Genomic DNA, 20836 nt, shown 5'->3' with positions numbered 1-20836 from the left:
ACGCCCACCCCCTGCTCACCACCTTCCCATTGGAGCAGGAGTATTTGACCCCTCAAGCCTGCTACCGTTCCATAGGTTCCTGGCTGCTCTGAATCTGTAATCGAAATCCACTTCCTTACCTACTCCTGATCACCTTTCACCCCCTTGTGTAACAATTTATCTTCCTGTACCTTAAAAATATTCAAGCACTCTGCTTCCACCACCTTTTTCAGGGAGAGAGTTTCAAAAACTTACAATCGTCAAAGAAATTTGCATCATTTCTGATTTTAAATGGGTGGGGCCTTATTTTTGACGGTCACTCCAGTTTTAGATTCTCCCAAAAGGTGAAACATTCTTCCCTCCCCCCCACAACCCCAACCACCCTGTTAAAGACCCCCTTCAGGGTCAGATTTATTTCAATCAAGTTGCCTCATACTTTTCTAAACTCCAGTGGATTTAGGCCTACTCATAGATGTACAGCATGGAAACAGACCCTTTGGTCCAACTTGTCCATGCCGACCAGATATCCCAACCTAATCTAGTCCCACCTGCCAGCACCCTGCCCAAATCCCTCCAAAGCCTTCCTATTCATATACTCATCCAGATGCCTTTTAAATGTTGTAATTGTACCAGCCTCCACCACTTCCTTTGGCAGCTCATTCCATACACATACCACCCTCTGCATGAACGAGTTGCCCCTTAGGTCTCTCTTATATCTTTCCCCTCCCACCCTAAACCTATTCCCTCTAGTTGTGGACTCCCCCACACCCCAGGGAAAAGGCTTTGCCTATTTACCCTATCCATGCCCCTCATAATTTTGTAAACCCCTATAAGGTCACCCCTCCGCCTCTGACACTCCAGGGAAAACACCCCCAGCCTGTTCAGCCTCTCCCAATAGCTCAAATCCTCCAACCCTGGCAACATCCTTGTAAATTTTTTCTGAACTCTTTCATGTTATCTGGTAAACTTCCTCCGAACTGCATCTCAGAGCTCTACAAGCTCTTACCATTTAGAAAATATGTTTCTTTTTAATATTCTTCTTGCCAAAAAGGGCAATTTCAGATTTTCCCACATTTTGTTCTTCACTCTCTTAACCTGTCTCTATCCTTTTGTACCTCTTTTATATCATCTTCGCAACTTCCTTTCCTATCTTTATGTCATCGGTAAATTTATCAACCATTCCTCCCTTCCAGTCGTTTGTATAAAATGTAAATACTTGAGGTCCCAGCACTGATTCCTGTGGCACACCACTCAGTGTCCTGCTCACTCTTTGCTTCCTGTATGCCAGCCAATCTTCTCTCCAGCCAGTGTGCCAACCCCAAAAATTACGAGTTTTTATTTTCTGTGATAAGGTTTGATGTGACACTTTACCAAATGCCTTCCGCATATCTAAATACAGCACAGTCACCATGCCCTCTGCATCCACAGAATAAATCACTTATTCAAAGAATTCCTAATACAGTGGGAAATCATTTAACCTCTCTAGGTGGCACAATGGCTCAGTGGTTAACAATGCTGCCTCTCAACGCCAGGCACCTAAGTTCAATTCCACTCACGGGTGACTGTCTGTGTGGAGTTTGCACGTTCTCTCTGTGTGGATTTCCTCTGGATACTCTGGTTTCCTCCCACAGTCCAAAGATGTGCAGGTTAGGTGGATTGGCGGCCTTGCTAAATTGCCCATAATGTCCAGGGATATTTTGACTAGGTGGATTAGCCAATGCAAATGCAGGGGTATTGTTGGTGGGGGTCAGTGTCAGTGTGGACTCGATGGGCTGAGTGGCCTGCTTCCACACTGTAGGGTTTCTATGATTCTTACATTTTGTGGAGGATGAGCAACATCCTCGACATGTTTATCACTTCAGCAATAAGCGATTTGCCTCAACATCTTTATAAGGTTCACCCACAGCGTTTTGAAGCGCTCGCCACTGAAGGTTTTGGTGTCTGAATGATTCAATTTATTAATAATTCACAAATGAATTTTAGGAATAAGGACTGTGTGCCTCATCAATCAATTAAAGAATCGCTTTTGCACTTTCTTACCCTGTGCAGGTCATGTGTTCCTATCGTTCAGGAATGAGCTTGAGGATATGTACAATGTTTACTGCCAAAATCATGAGGAAGCTATCGCTCTCCTGGATATATATGAGAAGGACAGAGAAATTCAGGGGCATATTAACACATGCCTGGATCACCTGAGGTAAGACGAGAGCAAATGATGGCTCACAGGGAGCTAGAAAGAAAGTTAACATGTTTCTAGAAGATTCTTAAAAACATGTCTTCCCGTGTTCCAGCTGTCTTACTGTCAACAAATCCCTTCTAAACTGCAGTTACCGAAACGTGGGTAAATAAAAATCTGTGATTCTATCAGACCTTTTATCCACCTCTCAGCCGATGAAGTACTTTTAACATGTGCTGTAGGAATGTAGGAAATGCTGCAGCCAGTTTACACACAGCCAGCTCCCACAGTGTGATTCATGAATGGATGTTGGTGTTTTCAATTTTTTTTTCCCAATGATATTTGTGGACAGACAAACACAGTCCCCAGGGAGACCGTCTGACAAGCTGCCCTGAGACCCACCTGAGTGGGTAGGTGTTTTAATGACTCATGGACCACTGTACTGGCAGTATTGTCCTGGGTTTTATGCCCAAATCCCTCTGACTATGGCCCATCTGACTGTGAGGTGAGAGTACTACCTGTAGCTGAGACGAAGGTAAAGAGGTGATTGTGACCAAGTGTCCGGCCTCTCTGTGGGTCTGGACTGTGTGCCCCTCTACAAATCCCCCTCAATGCTGCACCCAGTCACATGTCACCTCAAGCAGGAATCTTCAACACGGGTTCACACCGCTCCAGAGCACTTCCACCATCCCAACATCCCCAAACATTTTACAGCCAGCGGAGGGAAACCACGACAACTGGTATGTGCACAGCAAGATCCCAGAAAGAATGTAACAACTGTGACCGAATAATCAGTGTTATTTTCTGAATCAAGGGGCAAATTGACCAGGAATAGCAGCACCACATCTTTCCCTAGTCATGGATCTTACACACCCTCCTGAGAGAGGGAAGACTAGGTTGCACTGCAGTGAGTGTTCTGTCAGCCCTGCCCTACAGGGGTCCCACTGACTCAAATGTCAGCAATCGAATAAATTTACAATTACATTCTCTGCAATGCAGGCGGTTAAGGCATGATTTGATTTAGACTTTTGGAATTTTTAAAGTAAATGTCAGGACAGATAGATCTATTTTCCTCTGGTGGGAGAATCTTGGACAAGGGAAGATAACCTTTTTTTAAAAAAAAGCATTCAGAGCCAGGCTGTAAGGAGTGAACTGAGGAAACACTTGGGTTCACACCAAGGATAGTAGAAGTATAACACCGTACGCTACAAAGTAGCAGATGTTTGGCACTCAGACCGTCATTTTCAATGTGAGACCCATCAATTTATGTTTTTGTTACTTTGAGGTTATTCACAAAGTGAGGATCCAGATCACCCATGTTTTCATTGAATGGCAGGTCAAGGGGCTGAATGGCCTCCTCCAGCTCCCTAGATGTTGTCAGATCTGAAAGTTGTTCTTCCAACATTGAGAATCCTACAGCTCTCTCACTCATTGCAATCGCCTCTGTCCTTGGACCCAGCTTTTGCCTTCAAAGCCAGTTTTCATGATGCGTACAAAATATCCGACCTTGAATTTCTTTGTGAAATAAAACGTACGCAGGTTGTGGGCATCGCTGACTGGGCCTGCATTATGGTCCATCCCTAATTGCCCCGGGTGAAGATGGTGCTGAGCTGTCACTTTGACTCGCAGCAGTCCTGGGAGTATTAGGGACACCCGCAATGTCTTGAGGGAGGGAATTCAGGATTTTGACCCAGCGATAATGAAGGAATGGTGATATCTTTCCAAGTCAGGATGATGAGTGGCTCAGAAGAAAACCTGAAGTTGCCCAAGTGTACCTGCCCCATTATGTTTCTCGCTGGCAATGGTTGTGGGTTTGGAAGAGGCTTTCTAATGAGCCTTGGTCTGACCCTGCAGGTAATGGAGAGGGTGTTATCTCAGTATCTGGTCTTTTGCCGATTTGCTGTCTGGATCTTACTGATGTTTTCTCCCAGTAACTCACTTTTTTCCTCCCTCTTTTCCCCCCCCCTCCTGTTGATCGTGCTCCTCTGCCAGGGCAATATATCGTAAGTGGTAAGTCTGACCCTGCAACCTTCACACCCCCCTCCACCCCTGCACGTTCTAGCTGTGTCCAACACCACATGCATTCCTGTCCTTGCTTTTGAATGGGGAGAAATGTGTGTGTCTGTGTGTGTCTGTGTGTGTCTGTGTGTGGGAAGGGGTAAGCAGGTGGAGGGGCTGGAAGGGGAACTTGCTTGGTTGGTTCGGAGAAGGAGTTGATTGGAATGGGGTGAAGACAAGGGATCAAGTGACGAGGTTGGGGTGTGTGGAGAAGGCTTTGTGCAAATATCAGGTAAACAACAGGACAGTGGCACCCCCAGAGTTCAAAACCCCAAGTGTGCTTCTCCCAGTGAGGTAGCGAAGTGACTGCTTCAGGAGAGAGGACTGAGCTGAATGTTGTATCAAACTACAGGAAGGCCAATGATGGAGAGGTTAATCCTGATGTGAAGATATGGTGGTGGGGAGAATTGGGGCAGGGTGTGAATGTGGCTGAGTGTACAGAGGGTCAGGGCAGGGGACAGAGGGAGTGAGTGCAGGGGGGAAGGGCAGGGAATTGAGGGAGTAAGTGCAAAGGGGAAGGGCGGAGGATAGAGGAAGTGGGTGCAGAGAGGGGGATGGGCAGGTAGTGTGTGATGTTGTTATAGCCCATGCTGTCAGCTTTGTCCCTTTTAACAACGTGTAGCGAGCATGGTGTAATCCCAGCTGAATGTGTGACTGAACATCCCCCACAAACCACCTCGAGATCCTCCCTATGCCTGGCAGCTCACATCTAGTTGATGGACACACTGCAGCCTCCTTCCCTAGTCCCCTCCACTTTCACTTATTTCCTTTTTGAACACTGATTGTATTAAACTAATTAACCAGCCTGCGTGTGTTTTTTACTATTGATTTAACATTGCTAACCAGTAATGCTAGATTTAATCCACCTGATGCTGCATTGCAGGAAGTATTTCAATATATAATTGTTGCCAGTTTTATCTGTAAACATTTCCTTTAACTCTGACTCAAAGAAGGGGAAGGAAGTTCATCCTGATAACAGGCTGTTAGAGTAAAACTCCATCCACACTGCCCCCACCTCAATCAAATACTCCTGGGACAGGACCAGCATGGGGTTAGATCCAGAGTAAAGCTAACCTGAAATTAAAGCTACCTTGGCACTGTCCCTATCAAACAGTCCCAGAATAGGGAGAGCACAGGGTTACATATAAAGCTGTCCGTGCTGAACTATCAACACTAACCCATATAGAGTTGGACCAATTGGAGAAAGTGAGGACTGCAGATGCTGGAGGTCGGAGTTGAGAGAGTGGAGCTGGAAAAGCACAGCAGGTCAGGCAGCATCCGAGGAGCAGGGGAATTGACGTTTTGGTCATAAGCCCTTCATCAGGAATCCCTGCCTGACCTGCTGTGCTTATCCAGCACCACACACTCAACTTGGATTAATAGGAGCAGAGTTAGACCGTTTGGCCCATCAAACAGGATCATGGCCAATCATCAGTCTTAGTCAGGCTTGTTTCTTCAGTATTTCATTTCCCTGCCCTTTGGGTTGGCTCTCTCCCGATGTCTCCTTTCCAATCTCCTCTTTCTCATGGGATGTACAGTCCGTGTAAAGGCTCAGATGATGGTCAGTGAACAGTCCTTTAATTTCAACTAGTCAGCTAAGTCCAGAGTGAAGTCTGAAGCAATGTTATACTGTGCAGAAACTCTGTGAACCTGCGAATCCAGGAGGCCATTATGTCAATGTGTACTGACTCTTTGAAGGAGCTCTCCCATTAGTGCCACCTTTCCTCCCAGCACAGTAATTTTTTTTGAAAAATTTTTCCTTTTCAATATTACCATTGAATCTGCTTCAAATGCTCTTTCAGATACCGTGTTCCAGATTACAACTCGCTACAGAAAAAGCAATTTTCCACTTACCACACCCTCTTTTTCCACCCCCCGCCCCCCCCTGCCCTCCTGTTCTTTTAGAAAATACCTTCAACCTATGAGCCTCCTGTCACTGGAGACCGTTTCCTCTGAGTAAATCAGACCAGCCTTTGAACACCTCAATCAAATCTTCCCGTCAACCTCCAAGGTTAGCACAGTTCCTCACAACGCCAGGGACCCAGGTTCGATTCCAGCCTCTGCTGTCTGTGTGGAGTTTGCACATTGTCCTTGTCTCTGCGTGGGTTTCTTCCGAGTGCTCCGGTTTCCTCCCACAGTCCAAAGATGTGCAGGTCAGGTGAATTGGCCATGCTAAATTGCCCATAGTGTTCAAGGATGTGTAGGCTAGGTGCACTAGTCAGGGGTAAATGTAGAGGAATAGGGTAGGGGAATGGATCTGGGGGTGGACTTGTTGGGCCAACTGGCCTGTTTCCATACTGTAGGGATTCTAACAATCCCAGTTTCTCCCATTTATCCGCATTCACTGAAGTCCTTTTCCCTGAACCCATTCTGGTAAATCGCCCCAACGCTTCTCCAAGACCTGAGCATCTTTTCTGGAGACAATACTCCAGCAGCGAGTGTTTTTTTTAAAAATTTATTTGCAATCCTTTTTATCCTTGCAAAACAGGGGCAAAACCAACTACATCAACCTGGGTTCGTTTCTCATTAAGCCAGTACAGCGTGTAATGAGGTACCCATTGCTGCTTATGGAACTGTTGAACACTACCCCAGAGACACACCGAGACAAAAAGCCCCTGGGAGAGGCTGTGCTGGCTGTGAAGGACCTCAACGTTAACATCAATGAGTACAAACGGCGCAAAGACCTGGGTGAGACTTGCCCTTCCCATTTATACATTTGCCCTCCATCTGTCCCTTCCCCTCCCCATCCCTCGTTCTCTCTCTGTCCCTCCACCTCCCCTTCTGTGTTGCTCACTCCCTCCCCCTCTACTCTGTCCCTTCCCCCTCACCTTCATCTCAGTCCCTATAACAGAAACTTGCTGTCAAGGTCTATCTGTTGTGTTCAATTGAACCTCCCTGAGGGAGATCTACAGACATCCCATTGGATACAGGAATGAGGGACTGATAAAATCATTAACAAGATCTTGGTGACAAATTTCATCCAAAGGCAAGCTTTGAGCTCCCACTAGCGAGGGTGGTCACTGTAAACCTGGCTCAGGACATTACAGTGACCCTGAGCAATCTGTCTCCTCCAGGGGGGCCTCAGTGCATCACCTTCATTCACTGTGGGGAGAGACAGAAAGTGTTGTACATTGTGAAAGGTGTTTCCTCCTCAAGTGAGCGATGGCCAAATCACCTGTAAGACATCTCAAGACTGCTGCACCATTCGATAGGGTCATGGCTAATCTGACATTCTTCCCATCCACTTTTCTGCACTTTGCCCATTATCATTGATTACCCGACTGACCAAGAATTGTCTCTCTCTCTCTCAGCCATAAACATACACAGGGACTCTGCCTCCACTGCTCTCTGTAGCGAGAAATTCTCAAGACATTCAACCCTCTGAGGGAAGAAATTCCTCCTCATCTCAGTCTTGAATTGGCACCCCTTTATTCTGAGACTGCGTCCTCTGGTCCTAGACTCTCCCATGAGGGGGAGTATCCTCTCAGTATTTACCCTGTCAAACCCCTTAAGGATCCTGAGTGTTTCAATGTGATCACCCCTCATTCTCCAAAGCCCTAATGAGTTGGGTCCCATTTAGCCTTTGCTAATATAACAGTCCCACCAGGGATCATCCTGCTGAGCCTTTTCTGAACTGCCTCTAATGAAATAATACTTTAACAAATTAGGGGATCAAAACTGCTACAAATTGGATTTATCTGTTTGCCGAGCTGAGTTCATGTGGTGGATCTGGCTTCTCCACTGCAGCGGGTTGTAAACAGTGTTGCTGTTTTCTGCAGTTTTTCCTCCAAATGAATAATAATCTATTCCATTTTTTGTTCTCCCTTCCAGAATGAACAACTTCACATTTTCCAACATCGTACTCTATTTGCCAATTTCTTTGGCCACTGACTTAACCTATCAATGTCTGCCTTTAAACTGTTTGTAAAAACCCTCTCGTAACTTGCCTTTCCACCTATTTTTGTACTGTCTATAAATTTGGCTGCAGTACCTTCACACTTTAATCTGAGCGACAGATCAAGAATCTGTCTCTCTCAGCCATAAACACACACGCGGACTCTGGCTCCCGCAGCTGTCTATGGCGAGAAATTCCCAAGACATTCAACCTTCTGAGGGAAGAAATTCCTCCTCATCTCAGTCATTTCCATTCCTTGTTTGCTGTTTGCATTCACTTGTTAAAACAAAAAGCAAGCCACTCAGTTTGAATCGATTCCGCTATCACTGGGTCCAGAACAATCCTCATTACAAATTCTCAAACCTTTTAAGTGCTGACCTTGCCTGTGATTTTTGCATCCGGTGAATTAATCCAAATCCTATTTCAGCTGGTTGCCAGCGGCCTCTTGTAATAGCCCAGACTGGGCTAGGGTGTCAGCAGCTTGTTTAAACTGGATCTACAACCCCTCTCCGCACTCCTCCAATTCCCACCTCCTGAGCTTTCACACTTTTCCTCGCTCCACCATTGGCACCAGGACCTTCAGTTGCCAAGGTGACTAACTCTGGAAATCCTAGCCTACACCTTCCACCTCTGTCTGTCTGTCTGTCTCTCTCAATGCTTCTTTAAGATGGTTCTTAAAACACACATCTTTGCCGTAGCAGTCTCACGACCAAGGGCAATTAGGGATGATTGATAAATGCTGGCTCAACCAGGAATACACACATTCCATGTAGGAGTGTAAAAAAACTGTCAAATTTTATTTGATAACTGCTCCTATGAAAGACCTTAGAATATTTTGGTAAAAAGAAAACCTTGAAAGAAATTTCATTTCTAAAGCACCTTTTAGGACCTCCCAGATGTTCCGAAGTGCATGCATTACTTTCTGAAGTGTCATCACTGTTATAATGTTGGAAACCTCACAAGCGCGTTCAAACAGAATTGAAATTGTGGCCAGATCAGCCACATTCTGTTCTAAGCAATGTTAATTGGGAGATTTAATGTTGGCTCAGAGCATTGGGGAGACAACTTTTCCACATCACCACTCCTGTTTTGATAGTATCCTGGAGAATGCAGACTGATTGAGGATGTTATGTGAAGGCAGATTGTTGTTGATGTGGACTCCTGTGTGTGTCTCTGCAGTTCTGAAGTATCGTAAAGGGGATGAGGACTCGCTGATAGACAAGATCTCGAAGCTGAGCATGCACTCCATCATAAAGAAATCCAACCGGGTTAGCAGTCACCTCAAGCACCTGACGGGTCTCGCTCCCCAGGTAAGAAATCAGGCCACACACCTGACCTTTCACCATCAAAGGTGAATTATCAGCATTGGTCACCGTGAAACCACCTCAACTCTTTTCAGGATCTTAATCAATGTTTGAAAATGTTGAATGCAGTTGATCAGTGCAGGGGCCATAGGCTTTCAGTGGGTAATGTCAGAGATAACCCCTTGTATAAAGGGAATTGGAAAGCTGGACCTTTTACCCATAAAGAGCTATTGGGCTGGGGTACAGAGTAAATGGGATTAAAATACTGTGATCTAATTAAATGGCAGCACAGGTTTGAGAGCTCTTCGGCTTCCTCCTGTTCCAAATATGGACTTTCATTTAGACTATGCTACGATGCAAGGTGTGTGTATAAATATATGTTTATGAAGTTTGATTTCAAGATAGTGGCATATGGGTGTGAGTTTCTTTTGTAAAGGGTTTTCTTTATAAAATGACAAGGTCAGTGTGTTCTGGAACAGTCACCTAATCCAGTATATGTCAGAGACCTGATAACTGCAAACCTGTGTGGTGTTAATGGAGAGACATTTATATATTGTAACCTTTATAACAGGTTGAGGAAATGCACAAATCCATTAATCTTGTCAGCTCAGAAAAAACTACGATGAGCACTTTGTTCTAATTCAGTTCAGAGGCAGGTTTCCCATTTCAATTCACTTGAGGCTGCTCCCTCATTCAGTAAGTCAGGAGTGTGATGGAATACTCCCCAGTTGCCTGGATGGGTGCAGCTCCAACAACACTCAAGAAGCTTGGCGCCATCCAGGACAAAGCAGCCCGACTGACTGGCATCATGTCCACTTGTTGTAACATACACTTCCTCCACCATCAATGCTCAGTAGCAGCAGTACAGACTAAATACAAGATACACTGCAAAAATCCACCAAAGATCTTTAGACACTATCTTCCAAAGCCACGACCACATCCACCTAAACGGACGAGAGCAGCAGATGCATGGGAACACCACCACCTGCAAGTTCCCCTCCAAGCCACTCACTGTTCCTTCAGTGTCACTGGGTCAAAATCCTGGAGTTCCCTCCCTAAGGGCATTGTGGATCAACCCACAGCACACGGAGTACAGTGGTTCAAGAAGGCAGTTCACCCCCACCTTCTCAAAAGCAACTAGGGATGGGCAATAAATGCTGACCTAACCAGTGAGACCCCCACATCAAACGAACAAACAAAAAACATCTTGCAGTATATTTCAATGAGTTGCATGTTTAGAAATACATCTTTCCTCTAACTCGGACTCTCATTTCTCACCATTTGGGGTCAGGGTTGAAGCATCTCATCTCTTTTCCAGATTAAGGACGAGGCATTTGAGGAGGCAGAGAGGAGGTTTCGAGTACAGGAGCGGCTGATTAAATCCTTCATCCGCGATCTCTCACTCTATTTGCAACACGTGCGGGTGAGTGAGTGTCATGCATTCTCACTGGCAGATGGTTGAATCCACTCAGGGCACCCCTTCACCTCTGTGTCTAGAGCGAACGACGGGGGAGGGGCTAATCGACCACTGGCACTCTCCCAGGAAGTGCCTATGGGTGGGTGGGTGGAAGCTAAAGTGACTGAGGAGAGGTTTGGGCTGGGTGGTAGACAGGGATCAATAGGGAGGAGATTAACAGACAGAGTGGGATTGATGGCAAAGTGTTTGGAAGGTGGATGAGGAATGGGGAGAAGCTTGAGGGAAGGATTGGGTTGTTGGGGAAGTGTTTGGGATCGGGTCGATGGGGAGGTGGGAGACAGGTCGGGGTTGATGGGGAAGTGGAAGATTGTGGGACAGACAGGGAAGTGTTTGGATGCTGTCTCCACAGTCCAAACAGCTTGACACGAGACACTCCTAGTCAGGGGCTGAAGGTGCAGTTGGGTTGAGGCAGCTGGAGCCTTGCGATTGACCCCAACGTGACCCGCTCGTGGTGGAGCTGAGGCTGAAAAGGGCTTCGATCCCTGCTCGTACCCGACCCCAACAAAACCCCCACCCCCTTCCTTTAACCAGGGCTGTGGGGCAAGTTGCATCGCTGCAGGCTTACGCTGGATTGGAGATTGACCAAGGTCCTTTTCTTGCAATAGGAGTCTGTGTCAGTGAAGGTGCTGGTGGCTATGAGTATCCTGGACATGTACGGGGAGAAGAATCACCCAGATCTGGAGAGTTTCCAGCGAGCACATCGATTCATCAGTGACAACCTCTTCACCAACTTTGTAAGTGTGGGTCCCAAGTGTCTGTATCAGTGAAGTCAGTGATTGTGAGTCAGCCTTATTATCTGTTGTGTAAATAGGGAGGAGCTGTTTCCACCAGCAGACAGATTGCTAAACAGAGGTCACCGATTTCAGAAAATTGGCAGAAGAACCAGAGAGGGAGTATGAACTATTTTTCTTATTTCGCACCATGAGTTGCGATCTGGAATGCACTGACTGAAAGGCCAGCTAAGAAGATTCAGTAATTTTCCAAAGAGAATTGAGATTTTTTTTCTCTAAACGATTCACTCATGAGATGGGGCTGTCGTTAGCAGGGCTGGAGTTTAAAGTTCAAAAGGGCAGAGTTACAGGGGAACAGGGAGAAGGCAGCATTGTGGGATTAATTAGGCTGGTCTTTCAAAGAGCTAATACAGAAATAGTAGACAAAATGGCGTGCTAATGTACTGAGAGATTCCTGATTGCTTAAAGGATGAATTGCTGGATCTTTATTCCGATAATTATCCTCTCCTGAGTGACCAGATGCTGATGCTTCAGCAGTGATGTCTATACCCTGAGGGACATTGGGTCAGATGTTGTTCCGGTTTTTCTTGCTCTTGTGCTCGCTCTCCTCTTCCTGTTATCCAAAGATGATGAACTAGAGCTCCATTTCGGTTCCATAGGCACCGATGTTTTTTCCCTGCCCACGTCATTCCTTCCTGATGTGCTGGTCCAGGTATCACAACTGAACCTGTCTGTGCTCCAGAGCCTGACTGGGCTCTTCCCAGTCACGCTCCATCCCCTCCCGAGCCCAGGGGCATACCCCCTCCACATCCCTCTGTGTTCTCCTGCTGCCCCTCCCTCCAAGGCCACTGCAGTCCGAGACTTTCTAGATCTGCATGGTTTGCCAAGCAACCCCCGAGTGAGCTGTACCTGAATTCGGTGCATCCTCAAGTTCCTCCTGCAATTAGTGGCATTTGTATAGCACCTATATCACCATAAAACTCCTGAGGTGTTCACTGGAATGTTACCAGACGGACAGTTGAATACTCACCCAACACCTGAAGGAGGTGCTGCAGCAGTTAAAGTGAGATTTCAAGAAGAGAGAGATGGAGATGTTTAGGAGCTAGTTGCAGATTTTTGGGCTTAGACAGCTGACATATGCAGTGCTACAGTGATCCACACTGGGGCAAGGGAGCGGCATGGAAATCTCCAAGGGCTGCGGAGAGATGGGGGTCGGGGAAGGGTGATGTACAATCAGAGCTGAGGACCTTTTCCCTTTGATTGTTTCCCCCAACAGAAAGAGCGGGCAGAGAGCCTGGTCATCGCGCCCCTGAACCAGCTCCTGGGGATGTGCGCGGGGCCCCACAAGCTGATCATCAAACGCTTCGACAAGCTGCTGGATTACAACAACTGCAAGGAGCGAGCCGAGAAGCTGAAGGACAGGAAAGTGCTGGATGAGCTGCAGGCTGCCAAAAACAACTACGAGGCTCTCAACGCCCAGCTCCTCGACGAGCTGCCCAAGTTTCACAAGAGTGCCGAGCAGCTGTTCATCAACTGTATGCAAGGGTTTGCCGAGGCCCACCAGGAGTTTGTAGGCCTGACCCTGAACGAGCTTCAGCCATTGTCGCAGGTAAAAGCAACGGGGGTTCCTCGTACTTCAAGTGGCTAAATCAGCGCTGACTGCTGGGGATGCAGCTGCTGTCGGATTGGTGGGGAGTCTACTCCGTGCTTGTGGTAAATTGTCCAAATGCAGAGCTGAAACAAGTGGGAAACAAAGGCAGAGGAATTTTTAACAGGGGCGTTGAGCTTTCGTAGAGACTGGAATAGGCAGAGGAGACTGCGTTACAAGGGGTTTATCACTCACACCTCCAAAAAAAAAAGACTTTGGTTCAAAGCGTATACAGAGGAACCTTGATTACCTGGCATTCAATTATTCAAATTTCGGATTATCCGAACAAGATCGCAAGTTCCCAATGCTCGGCTAAACTATGTTATCCAGCACTCGATTATCCAGCATTCGATTAACTAAACAAAGTACTTCCCGCCTGTGTCCTTCGGTTCCTCTGTACTGTGTTTCGCTCTTCACTGTCACTGCCAGACCTGCTGAGTTTCTCCTGCACTTTCTGCTTTTATTGTAGTAAGTTCAAGTGTGTCCAAGGTGGCTTGTTGCAATGTTGTGTCCTAGACCCAAGAAGAGGCCAAATCTTATTGCGAGCAAAACAGAAAATGTCTGACGTCCTCAGCACTTGTGGAGCAGGAGGGAGAGAGAATTAATTAATCAAATTGGAGATATCCTTTGTGTTAATATTATAAGAAGTGTGGTTTCTGTTGCAGACTGATCACAGTGATTTTTGACAATGAAAATATAGAAGTGGTGATCGTGTTGAGTGGTTAGTTTCCTAGTTAGTTTACAATGGATGAAGATGCTGAACCAGAATGGGGTTATAGCAACGGTAATGTAAGGACACTAACAGTAATGAAGAACATGGTGACAGTAAAAAGTGACACATCCTCAGTCATTTCCACCTCAGGATTTTAAAGGAAATGTATAAGAGCATTGTGGGTGCCCAAACTTTAATTTTTCTACATTTTTACAAAGAAGGAACCATTCTTGTCGATCGGAAAATTGTTGGAGGTCATTCTGCTGTTTGAGAAAGGAGAGAGAGGTGGAAATCATTTATAGACCAACTACCAAAGTGAAAATCCTGTACTTGCTGAAAATGTGAAGTTAAAACAAAGTGTTGGAGAAACTCAGCAGGTCTGGCGACATCATGGAGAGAGAAACAGCGTTAGTTTTCATGTGAATGATATTGCAATAGGTCTGGGGGGGGGGGGAGAGGGAGAAATGGGGTGGGTTTTAAGCAGGTCAAATGTTAAAGTAAGGAAAAGAATGAGTGGCAAGTCTATGATTGGGTGGAAAAAAGGAGCAATGAGTTTGTGGTGGTGCATTCTAAAAAGGTAGAGGACAAGAAATAAAAGATAAGTTTAGAAGAGTAGCGAATGGCAGAATGGTTTTTGATTTGATTTATTATTGTCCTGTGTACTGAGATACAGTGAAAAGTATTGTTTTGTGTGCTATCCAGACAAATCATACCTTACATAAGTACCTCAGGGTAATAGAATAGAATGCAGAATACAGTAGTGCCTCGACATACGGACGACCCCGTTCACGAACAAATCAGTTTACGAACAGGATTGTTCGTAAAATTTTGCTTCAATGTACGTACGGAATTCAAGGTACGAACAAATGGAGTGAAGTGCAGGCTTTTGTTGAGAGATCTCACCCTAACAAAACTGTGACCAACAGAGCAGTGAACATTTTAAATGACAATGTGATTCCCATTTTCGGAAAATTCTGCAGCAAAGGAAAAAACAAGTTTCTCTGGATCGTTTTCTTGTGGCATCACCAACCTCCGAGAGACAAAAAAGAGAAAAGACTCCGGAAATATCCGAACAATGGTAAAATTGAATCAGTTCGCAAACTTTTCGGTTTGCGAACCAGGTCCCAGAACGGATTAAGTTCGTAAGTCGAGGCGCTGCTGTATAGTGTTATAGCTACAGAGGAGATGCAGATAAAGATTAGCTTTAATATATGAGAGGTCCATTTTTGAGTGTGATAACAGGGGGGTCCGGGGTTGTTTCCTGAGGTCAGAAATTGTCCAGATTTGTAAGTAGATTTAAGAGAGCATTGTTAGTTATTCTGACAGATTTACAGTTGAGATTTAAACGAATAGAGAGGTTATAAAAGATGTGAGGAGATAATCTGCTGGGGACAACTCACAAAGAGTCACTACGCTATGGCACCATCTTGGAACATCTGGCATCGGAAAGTAAAAGTAAAGTTAAACCCAACACATGAACTCTGTTGAGTCCAGAAAGATGTAAAATACCTCATTGAAAGATGAGGTCCTGTTTCTTAGTCTGATGTTGACATTTGTGATAGGAACTGGAGTTGGCCATTTGGCCCCTCATGAGGGACTAATATACTGCAGGGAGATTTGCTAGAGCTACTTGGGAGGATTTAAACTATTAAGTTGGGGGGGTGGGATCCAGTGAGATAGTGAGGAAAGATTTCAATCTGAGACTGGTACAGTTGAGAACAAAGGCGAGTCAAACAGTCAGGGCAGGCAGGGACAAAGCAGAGAACAAGGTAGGACTGATAAATTAAACTGCATTTATTTCAATGCAAGAGGCCTAACAGAGAAGGCAGATGAAGTCAGGGCATGGTGAGGAACATGGGACTGGGATATCATAGCAATTACAGAAACATGGCTCAGGGATGGACAGGACTGGCAGCTTAATGTTCCAGGATACAAATGCTACAGGAAGGATAGAAAGGGAGGAGGGGGAGTGGCCTTTTTGATAAGGGATAGCATTACAGCTGTACTTAGGGAGGATATTCTCAGAAATACATCCAGGGAAGTTATTTGGGTGGAACTGAGAAATAAGAAAGGGATGATCACCTTATTGGGATTGTATTATAGACTTTGTAATAGTCAGAGGGAAACTGAGAAACAAGCTTGTAAGGAGATCTCAGTTATCTGGGCGGCATGGTGGCTCAGTGGTTAGCACTGCTGCCTCACAGCACCAGAGACCCAGGTTCAATTCCAGCCTTGGGTGACTGTCTGTGTGGAGTTTGCACATTCTCCCCGTGTCTGCATGGGTTTCCTCCGGGTGCTCTGGTTTCCTCCCACAGTCCACAATGTGCAGGTGAATTGGCCATGCTAAATTGCCTATAGTGTGAGGTGCATTGGTCAGAGGGTGGGTTACTCTTCAGAGAGTCGGTGTGGACTTGTTGGGCCTGTTTCCACACTGTAGGGAATCTAATCTAATCTAATAATAGGGTAGTTATGGTAGGGGATTTTAACTTTCCAAACATAAGTGTTAAGGGTTTAGATGGAGAGGAATTTAAATGTGTACAAGAGTTTTCTGATTCAGTATGTGGATGTACCTACTAGAGAAGGTGCAAAACTTGACTTACTCTTGGGAAATAAGGCAGGGCAGGTGACTGAGGTGTCAGTGGGGAAGCACTTTGGGGCCAGCGACCTTAATTCTATTAGTTTTTAAATCGTGATGGAAAAGGATAGACCAGATCTAAAAGTTGAAGTTCTAAATTGGAAAAAGGCCAATTTTGACAGTATTAGGCAAGAACTTTCAAAAGCTGATTGTGCACAGATGTTCGCAGGTAAAGGACGGCCGGAAAATGGGAAGCCTTCAGAAATGAGATAACGAGAGTCCAGAAAAAGAATATTCCTGTCAGGTTGAAGGGAAAGGCTGGTAGGTATAGGGAATGCTGGATGACTAAAGAAATTGAGAGTTTGGTTAAGAAAAAGAAGGAAGCATATGTCAGGTATAGACAGGATAGATCGAGTGAATCCTTGGAAGAGTATAAAGGCAGTAGGAGTGTACTTAAGAGGGAAATCAGGAGGGGAAAAAAGGGGACATGAGATAGCTTTGGCAAATAGAATTAAGGAGAATCCAAAGGGGTTTTACAAATACATTAAGGACAAAACAATAACTAGGGAGAGAATAGGGCCCCTCAAAGATCAGCAAGGTAGCCTTTGTGTGGAGCCATAGGAAATAGGGGAGATGCTAAACAAGTATTTTGCAACAGTATTTACTGTGGAAAAGGACATGGGAAATGTAGGGAAATAGATGGTGACATCTTGGAAAATGTCCAGATTACAGAAGAGGAAATGCTGGATCTCTTGAAAGGCATAAAAGTGGATAAATCCCCAGGACCTGATCAGGTGTACCCTAGAGCTAGAGAAGTGATTGCTGGGCCTCTTTATTGAGATATTTAGATTAGATTACATAGTGTGGAAACAGGCCCTTCTGCCCAACAAGTCCACACCAACCCGCTAAGGCGTAACCCACCCAGATCCATTCTCCTTTATTTACCCCTTCACCTAACACTATGGGTAATTTAGCATGGCCAATTCACCTAACCTGTACATCTTTGGATTGTGGGAGGAAACCGGAGCACCCGGAGGAAACCCACATAGACACAGGGAGAATGTGCAAACTCCACACAGAGTCGCCTGAGGTGGGAATTGAACCCGGGTCTCTGGCGCTGCAAGGCAGCAGTGTTAACCACTGTGCCACCGTGCCGCCCAAGTTGTTGGTGGGAATCCTGAGGGACGGGATGTACATGTATTTGGAAAGGCAAGGACTGATTAGGGATAGTCAACATGGTTTTGCGCATGGGAAATCATGTCTCACAAACTTGATTGAGTTTTTTGAAGAAGTAACAACAAGGATTGATGAGAGCAGAGTGGTAGATATGTTCTAAATGGACTTCAGTAAAGTGTTCAACAAGGTTCCCCATGGGAGACTGGTGAGCAAGGTTCGATCTCATGGAATGCAGGGAGAACTCGCCATGCTGTACATAACACCATGCTGTACTTGTCCTGGGAGTGTTTGATGGGTATAATGTGGAGGGAGCTCTTGCTTCAGTTTAAAAGAGTAGAGGAAGCTTTACTCTGTCTAACTCTGTGCTGCACCTGTCACTGGCATGTTTGCTGGGGAGCAGTGCAGAGGAAACTTTCCTCTGTTCACTGTGATAAGTGGATGATACGATGCTCCGTTTTTGAGCCGAGTTGTGTTTGTTTGCAACGTGTGCGTTGTTTGAACTGTGTTTGGGTCTGTTGGGTGATGACTGATGGAGACTTTCTCTGGTCCAGCTCCTCACGGTGGTGAGCAAGGACACCAGTATCGTGGCCTCGTTCCAGGAACAACACGTCAAAGCCATCCAATTACTCCAAGTCTTCAGTTTCTTCCCTGACACCGTCCCTTCCTCCAGAAAACCATTTGATCGGAAGGCGACAGACAGGCAGTCATCGAGATTGCAAGCCCTGACCACGGTGAGTCAGCTGCTCCCTTTGACATTACTGTAATTAGATTAGATTAGATTACAGCGTGGAAACAGGCCCTTCGGCCCAACAAGTCCACACCGACGTGCCGAAGCGCAGCCCACCTATGCCCCTACATTTACCCCTTACCTAACACTACGGGCAATTTAGCACGGCCAATTCACCTGACCTGCACATCTTTGGACTGTGGGAAGAAACCAGAGCACCCGGAGGAAACCCACGCAGACACGGGGAGAACGTGCAAACTCCACACAGTCAGTCGCCTGAGGCGGGAATTGAACCCGGGTCTCAGGCGCTGTGAGGCAGCAGTGCTAACCACTGTGCCACCCACGGTCCAACCAGTCCATGCTGACTATGATCCCAAACTAATCTAGTCCCACCTGCCTGCTCCTGCCACCTCCCATATTCCTCCGAACCTTTTCTATTCATGCACTTATACACTTCCAGCACTGTAATGTTTCAGACCTGTCAGTGTGTTTCAGTGAGGGGTTCCATCGGCCCCGTACAATGGAGAATAGAGTCGCTGCGTTGTCAGAACACAATGAGTCCATTCAGTCTGTGCTGCTTGTACTGTCTGGTGAACCAAGCAATGCACTTTGTGCCACTCAATGTAACTCTGCATATTCTTCCTTTTCCCAATGATAATCCGATTCCCTTTCCAAGAAGCTGGATTGAACCTGGCTCCACCGCACTCTCGCATTCCCAGCCCTAACCACTTGCTGTGTGAAATGGCTCTTTTGCTCTGTCTGTTGCTTCTCTTGCCAAGAGCTAAAAGCCATGCCCCCTCTGCCTTGATTCTCTCAGGAGAACAGCCCTAGCTTCTCAATTTATCCACCTACTCAAAGCTGCTCAACCAGACTGGACACCGTAGTCTAGTTGAGGCTGAATCTGAGTTTGTCCAGGTTTTAAAATTACCTGCTCGCCATTGTAAGTATTTTCATAATTCTCTAGCATGGAAAGAGACCCTTCGGTCCAACCAGTCCATGCTGACTATGATCCCAAACTAATCTAGTCCCACCTGCCTGCTCCTGCCACCTCCCATATTCCTCCGAACCTTTTCTATTCATGCACTTATACAAATGTCTTTTAAACGTTGTAAACTGTATCTGCATCCACCACCACCTGTTAGTGCGTTCCACACGCAAGCCACTCTGTGTTCTAAAACCTGCAATGCCCCCCATGTCTTCGTCCTCTTGCCTTAAAAATATGCCCCCTCATCTTGAAATCCCCCACCCTAGGAAAAAGACACCTGCCTGTCGCCTTATCTATGCCCCTCATCATCGTATAAACTTGTACAAAATCACGCCTCAACCACCTCCACTCCAGTGAAAAAAGTCCCAGCCTATTCAACCAATCTCTGCCTCTGGCTTAGGAAATTGAGTAGCAGTAGGCCATTCAGCCCTTCAAGCTAATATGCTCTGAGAAAAAACCATGGTGGATTCTCTTTCTCAATGCCACCTTTCCACATTGTCCTCCTCATTACCCCCATTCCTGCTTTTGCCTGAAACATTGACTCTGTTTCTATCTGCACAGAGGCTGCCAGACCTGCTGAGTTTATCCAGCACTTGCTGTTTTTATTTTGATGGGATTTGTTAAGGGTATGTTAAGGGTAAATTGAGTTACGATTCAGATCAAGGCATGTAGTGGAACAAGTTCCACAGGTCGAAAGGCCCCACCCTTGCCAAGAGATGCCGTTTTGCACATCGATTCCGGTTGCTCCGTCTAACTGCTTGGTCCATGTTTTTCCCATTCCCTGCCAGCCGAACACCACGGTCCAGACGGATGAACAACGAGCAGCCTTACTGGCAAAGTATGAACCGGATAAGCTGTATCAGACGGACCGGAACTTCAACGCTGCTCAGCAACTGGATGTTTCCCTACAGGAAGGAGACCTGGTCGGGGTGATTAAACAGCAAGATCCCATGGGCAGTCAAAACCGCTGGCTGGTGGACAATGGGGGTAAGGGCCGACCAAAGGTGCTTCCCCCCCTCCCTCTTCTCCCCCCCCTCCCTCTTCTCCCCCCCTCCCTCTTCTCCCCCCCCTCCCTCTTCTCCCCCCCCTCCCTCTTCTCCCCCCCCCTCCCTCTTCTCCCCCCCCTCCCTCTTCTCCCCCACCTCCCTCTTCTCCCCCCCCCTCCCTCTTCTCCCCCCCCTCCCTCTTCTCCCCCCCTCCCTCTTCTCCCCCCCCTCCCTCTTCTCCCCCCCCCTCTTCTCCCCCCCCTCCCTCTTCTCCCCTCCCTCCCTCTTCTCCCCGCCTCCCTCTTTCCTCTCCTCCCTCTTTCCTCTCCTCCCTCTTTCCTCTCCTCCCTCTTTCCCCCCTCCCACTTTCTCCCCCCTCCCTCTTCCCCCCCCTTCTCCCCCCCCCC

General features: G+C 46.5%; 1 protein-coding gene across 7 annotated transcripts in view; it reads left to right on the top strand.

The window, feature by feature from the left end:
- The window catches only part of dnmbp (dynamin binding protein), a 108498-nt gene that overhangs the window by 81459 nt on the left and 6203 nt on the right, over nucleotides 1-20836 (top strand). For 6 of the 7 annotated variants that reach the window (XM_087998774.1, XM_087998775.1, XM_087998777.1 and 3 more), the window contains 9 exons: nucleotides 2029-2176; nucleotides 4148-4165; nucleotides 6702-6901; nucleotides 9288-9418; nucleotides 10731-10835; nucleotides 11495-11623; nucleotides 12897-13229; nucleotides 18283-18462; nucleotides 20232-20430. In XM_087998774.1, coding sequence (XP_087854900.1) covers nucleotides 2029-2176; nucleotides 4148-4165; nucleotides 6702-6901; nucleotides 9288-9418; nucleotides 10731-10835; nucleotides 11495-11623; nucleotides 12897-13229; nucleotides 18283-18462; nucleotides 20232-20430 — 1443 coding nt within the window. The remainder of the gene's footprint in view (nucleotides 1-2028; nucleotides 2177-4147; nucleotides 4166-6701; nucleotides 6902-9287; nucleotides 9419-10730; nucleotides 10836-11494; nucleotides 11624-12896; nucleotides 13230-18282; nucleotides 18463-20231; nucleotides 20431-20836) is intronic. The other variant, XM_087998776.1, reaches the window with a different exon arrangement.

Source organism: Chiloscyllium plagiosum, unplaced genomic scaffold (assembly GCF_037043375.1).
Source record: "Chiloscyllium plagiosum isolate Xiang-an unplaced genomic scaffold, Cpla_swu_hap1 HiC_scaffold_22, whole genome shotgun sequence".
Lineage (NCBI taxonomy): Eukaryota > Metazoa > Chordata > Chondrichthyes > Orectolobiformes > Hemiscylliidae > Chiloscyllium > Chiloscyllium plagiosum.
This window is presented reverse-complemented; position numbering and strand designations above follow the sequence as displayed.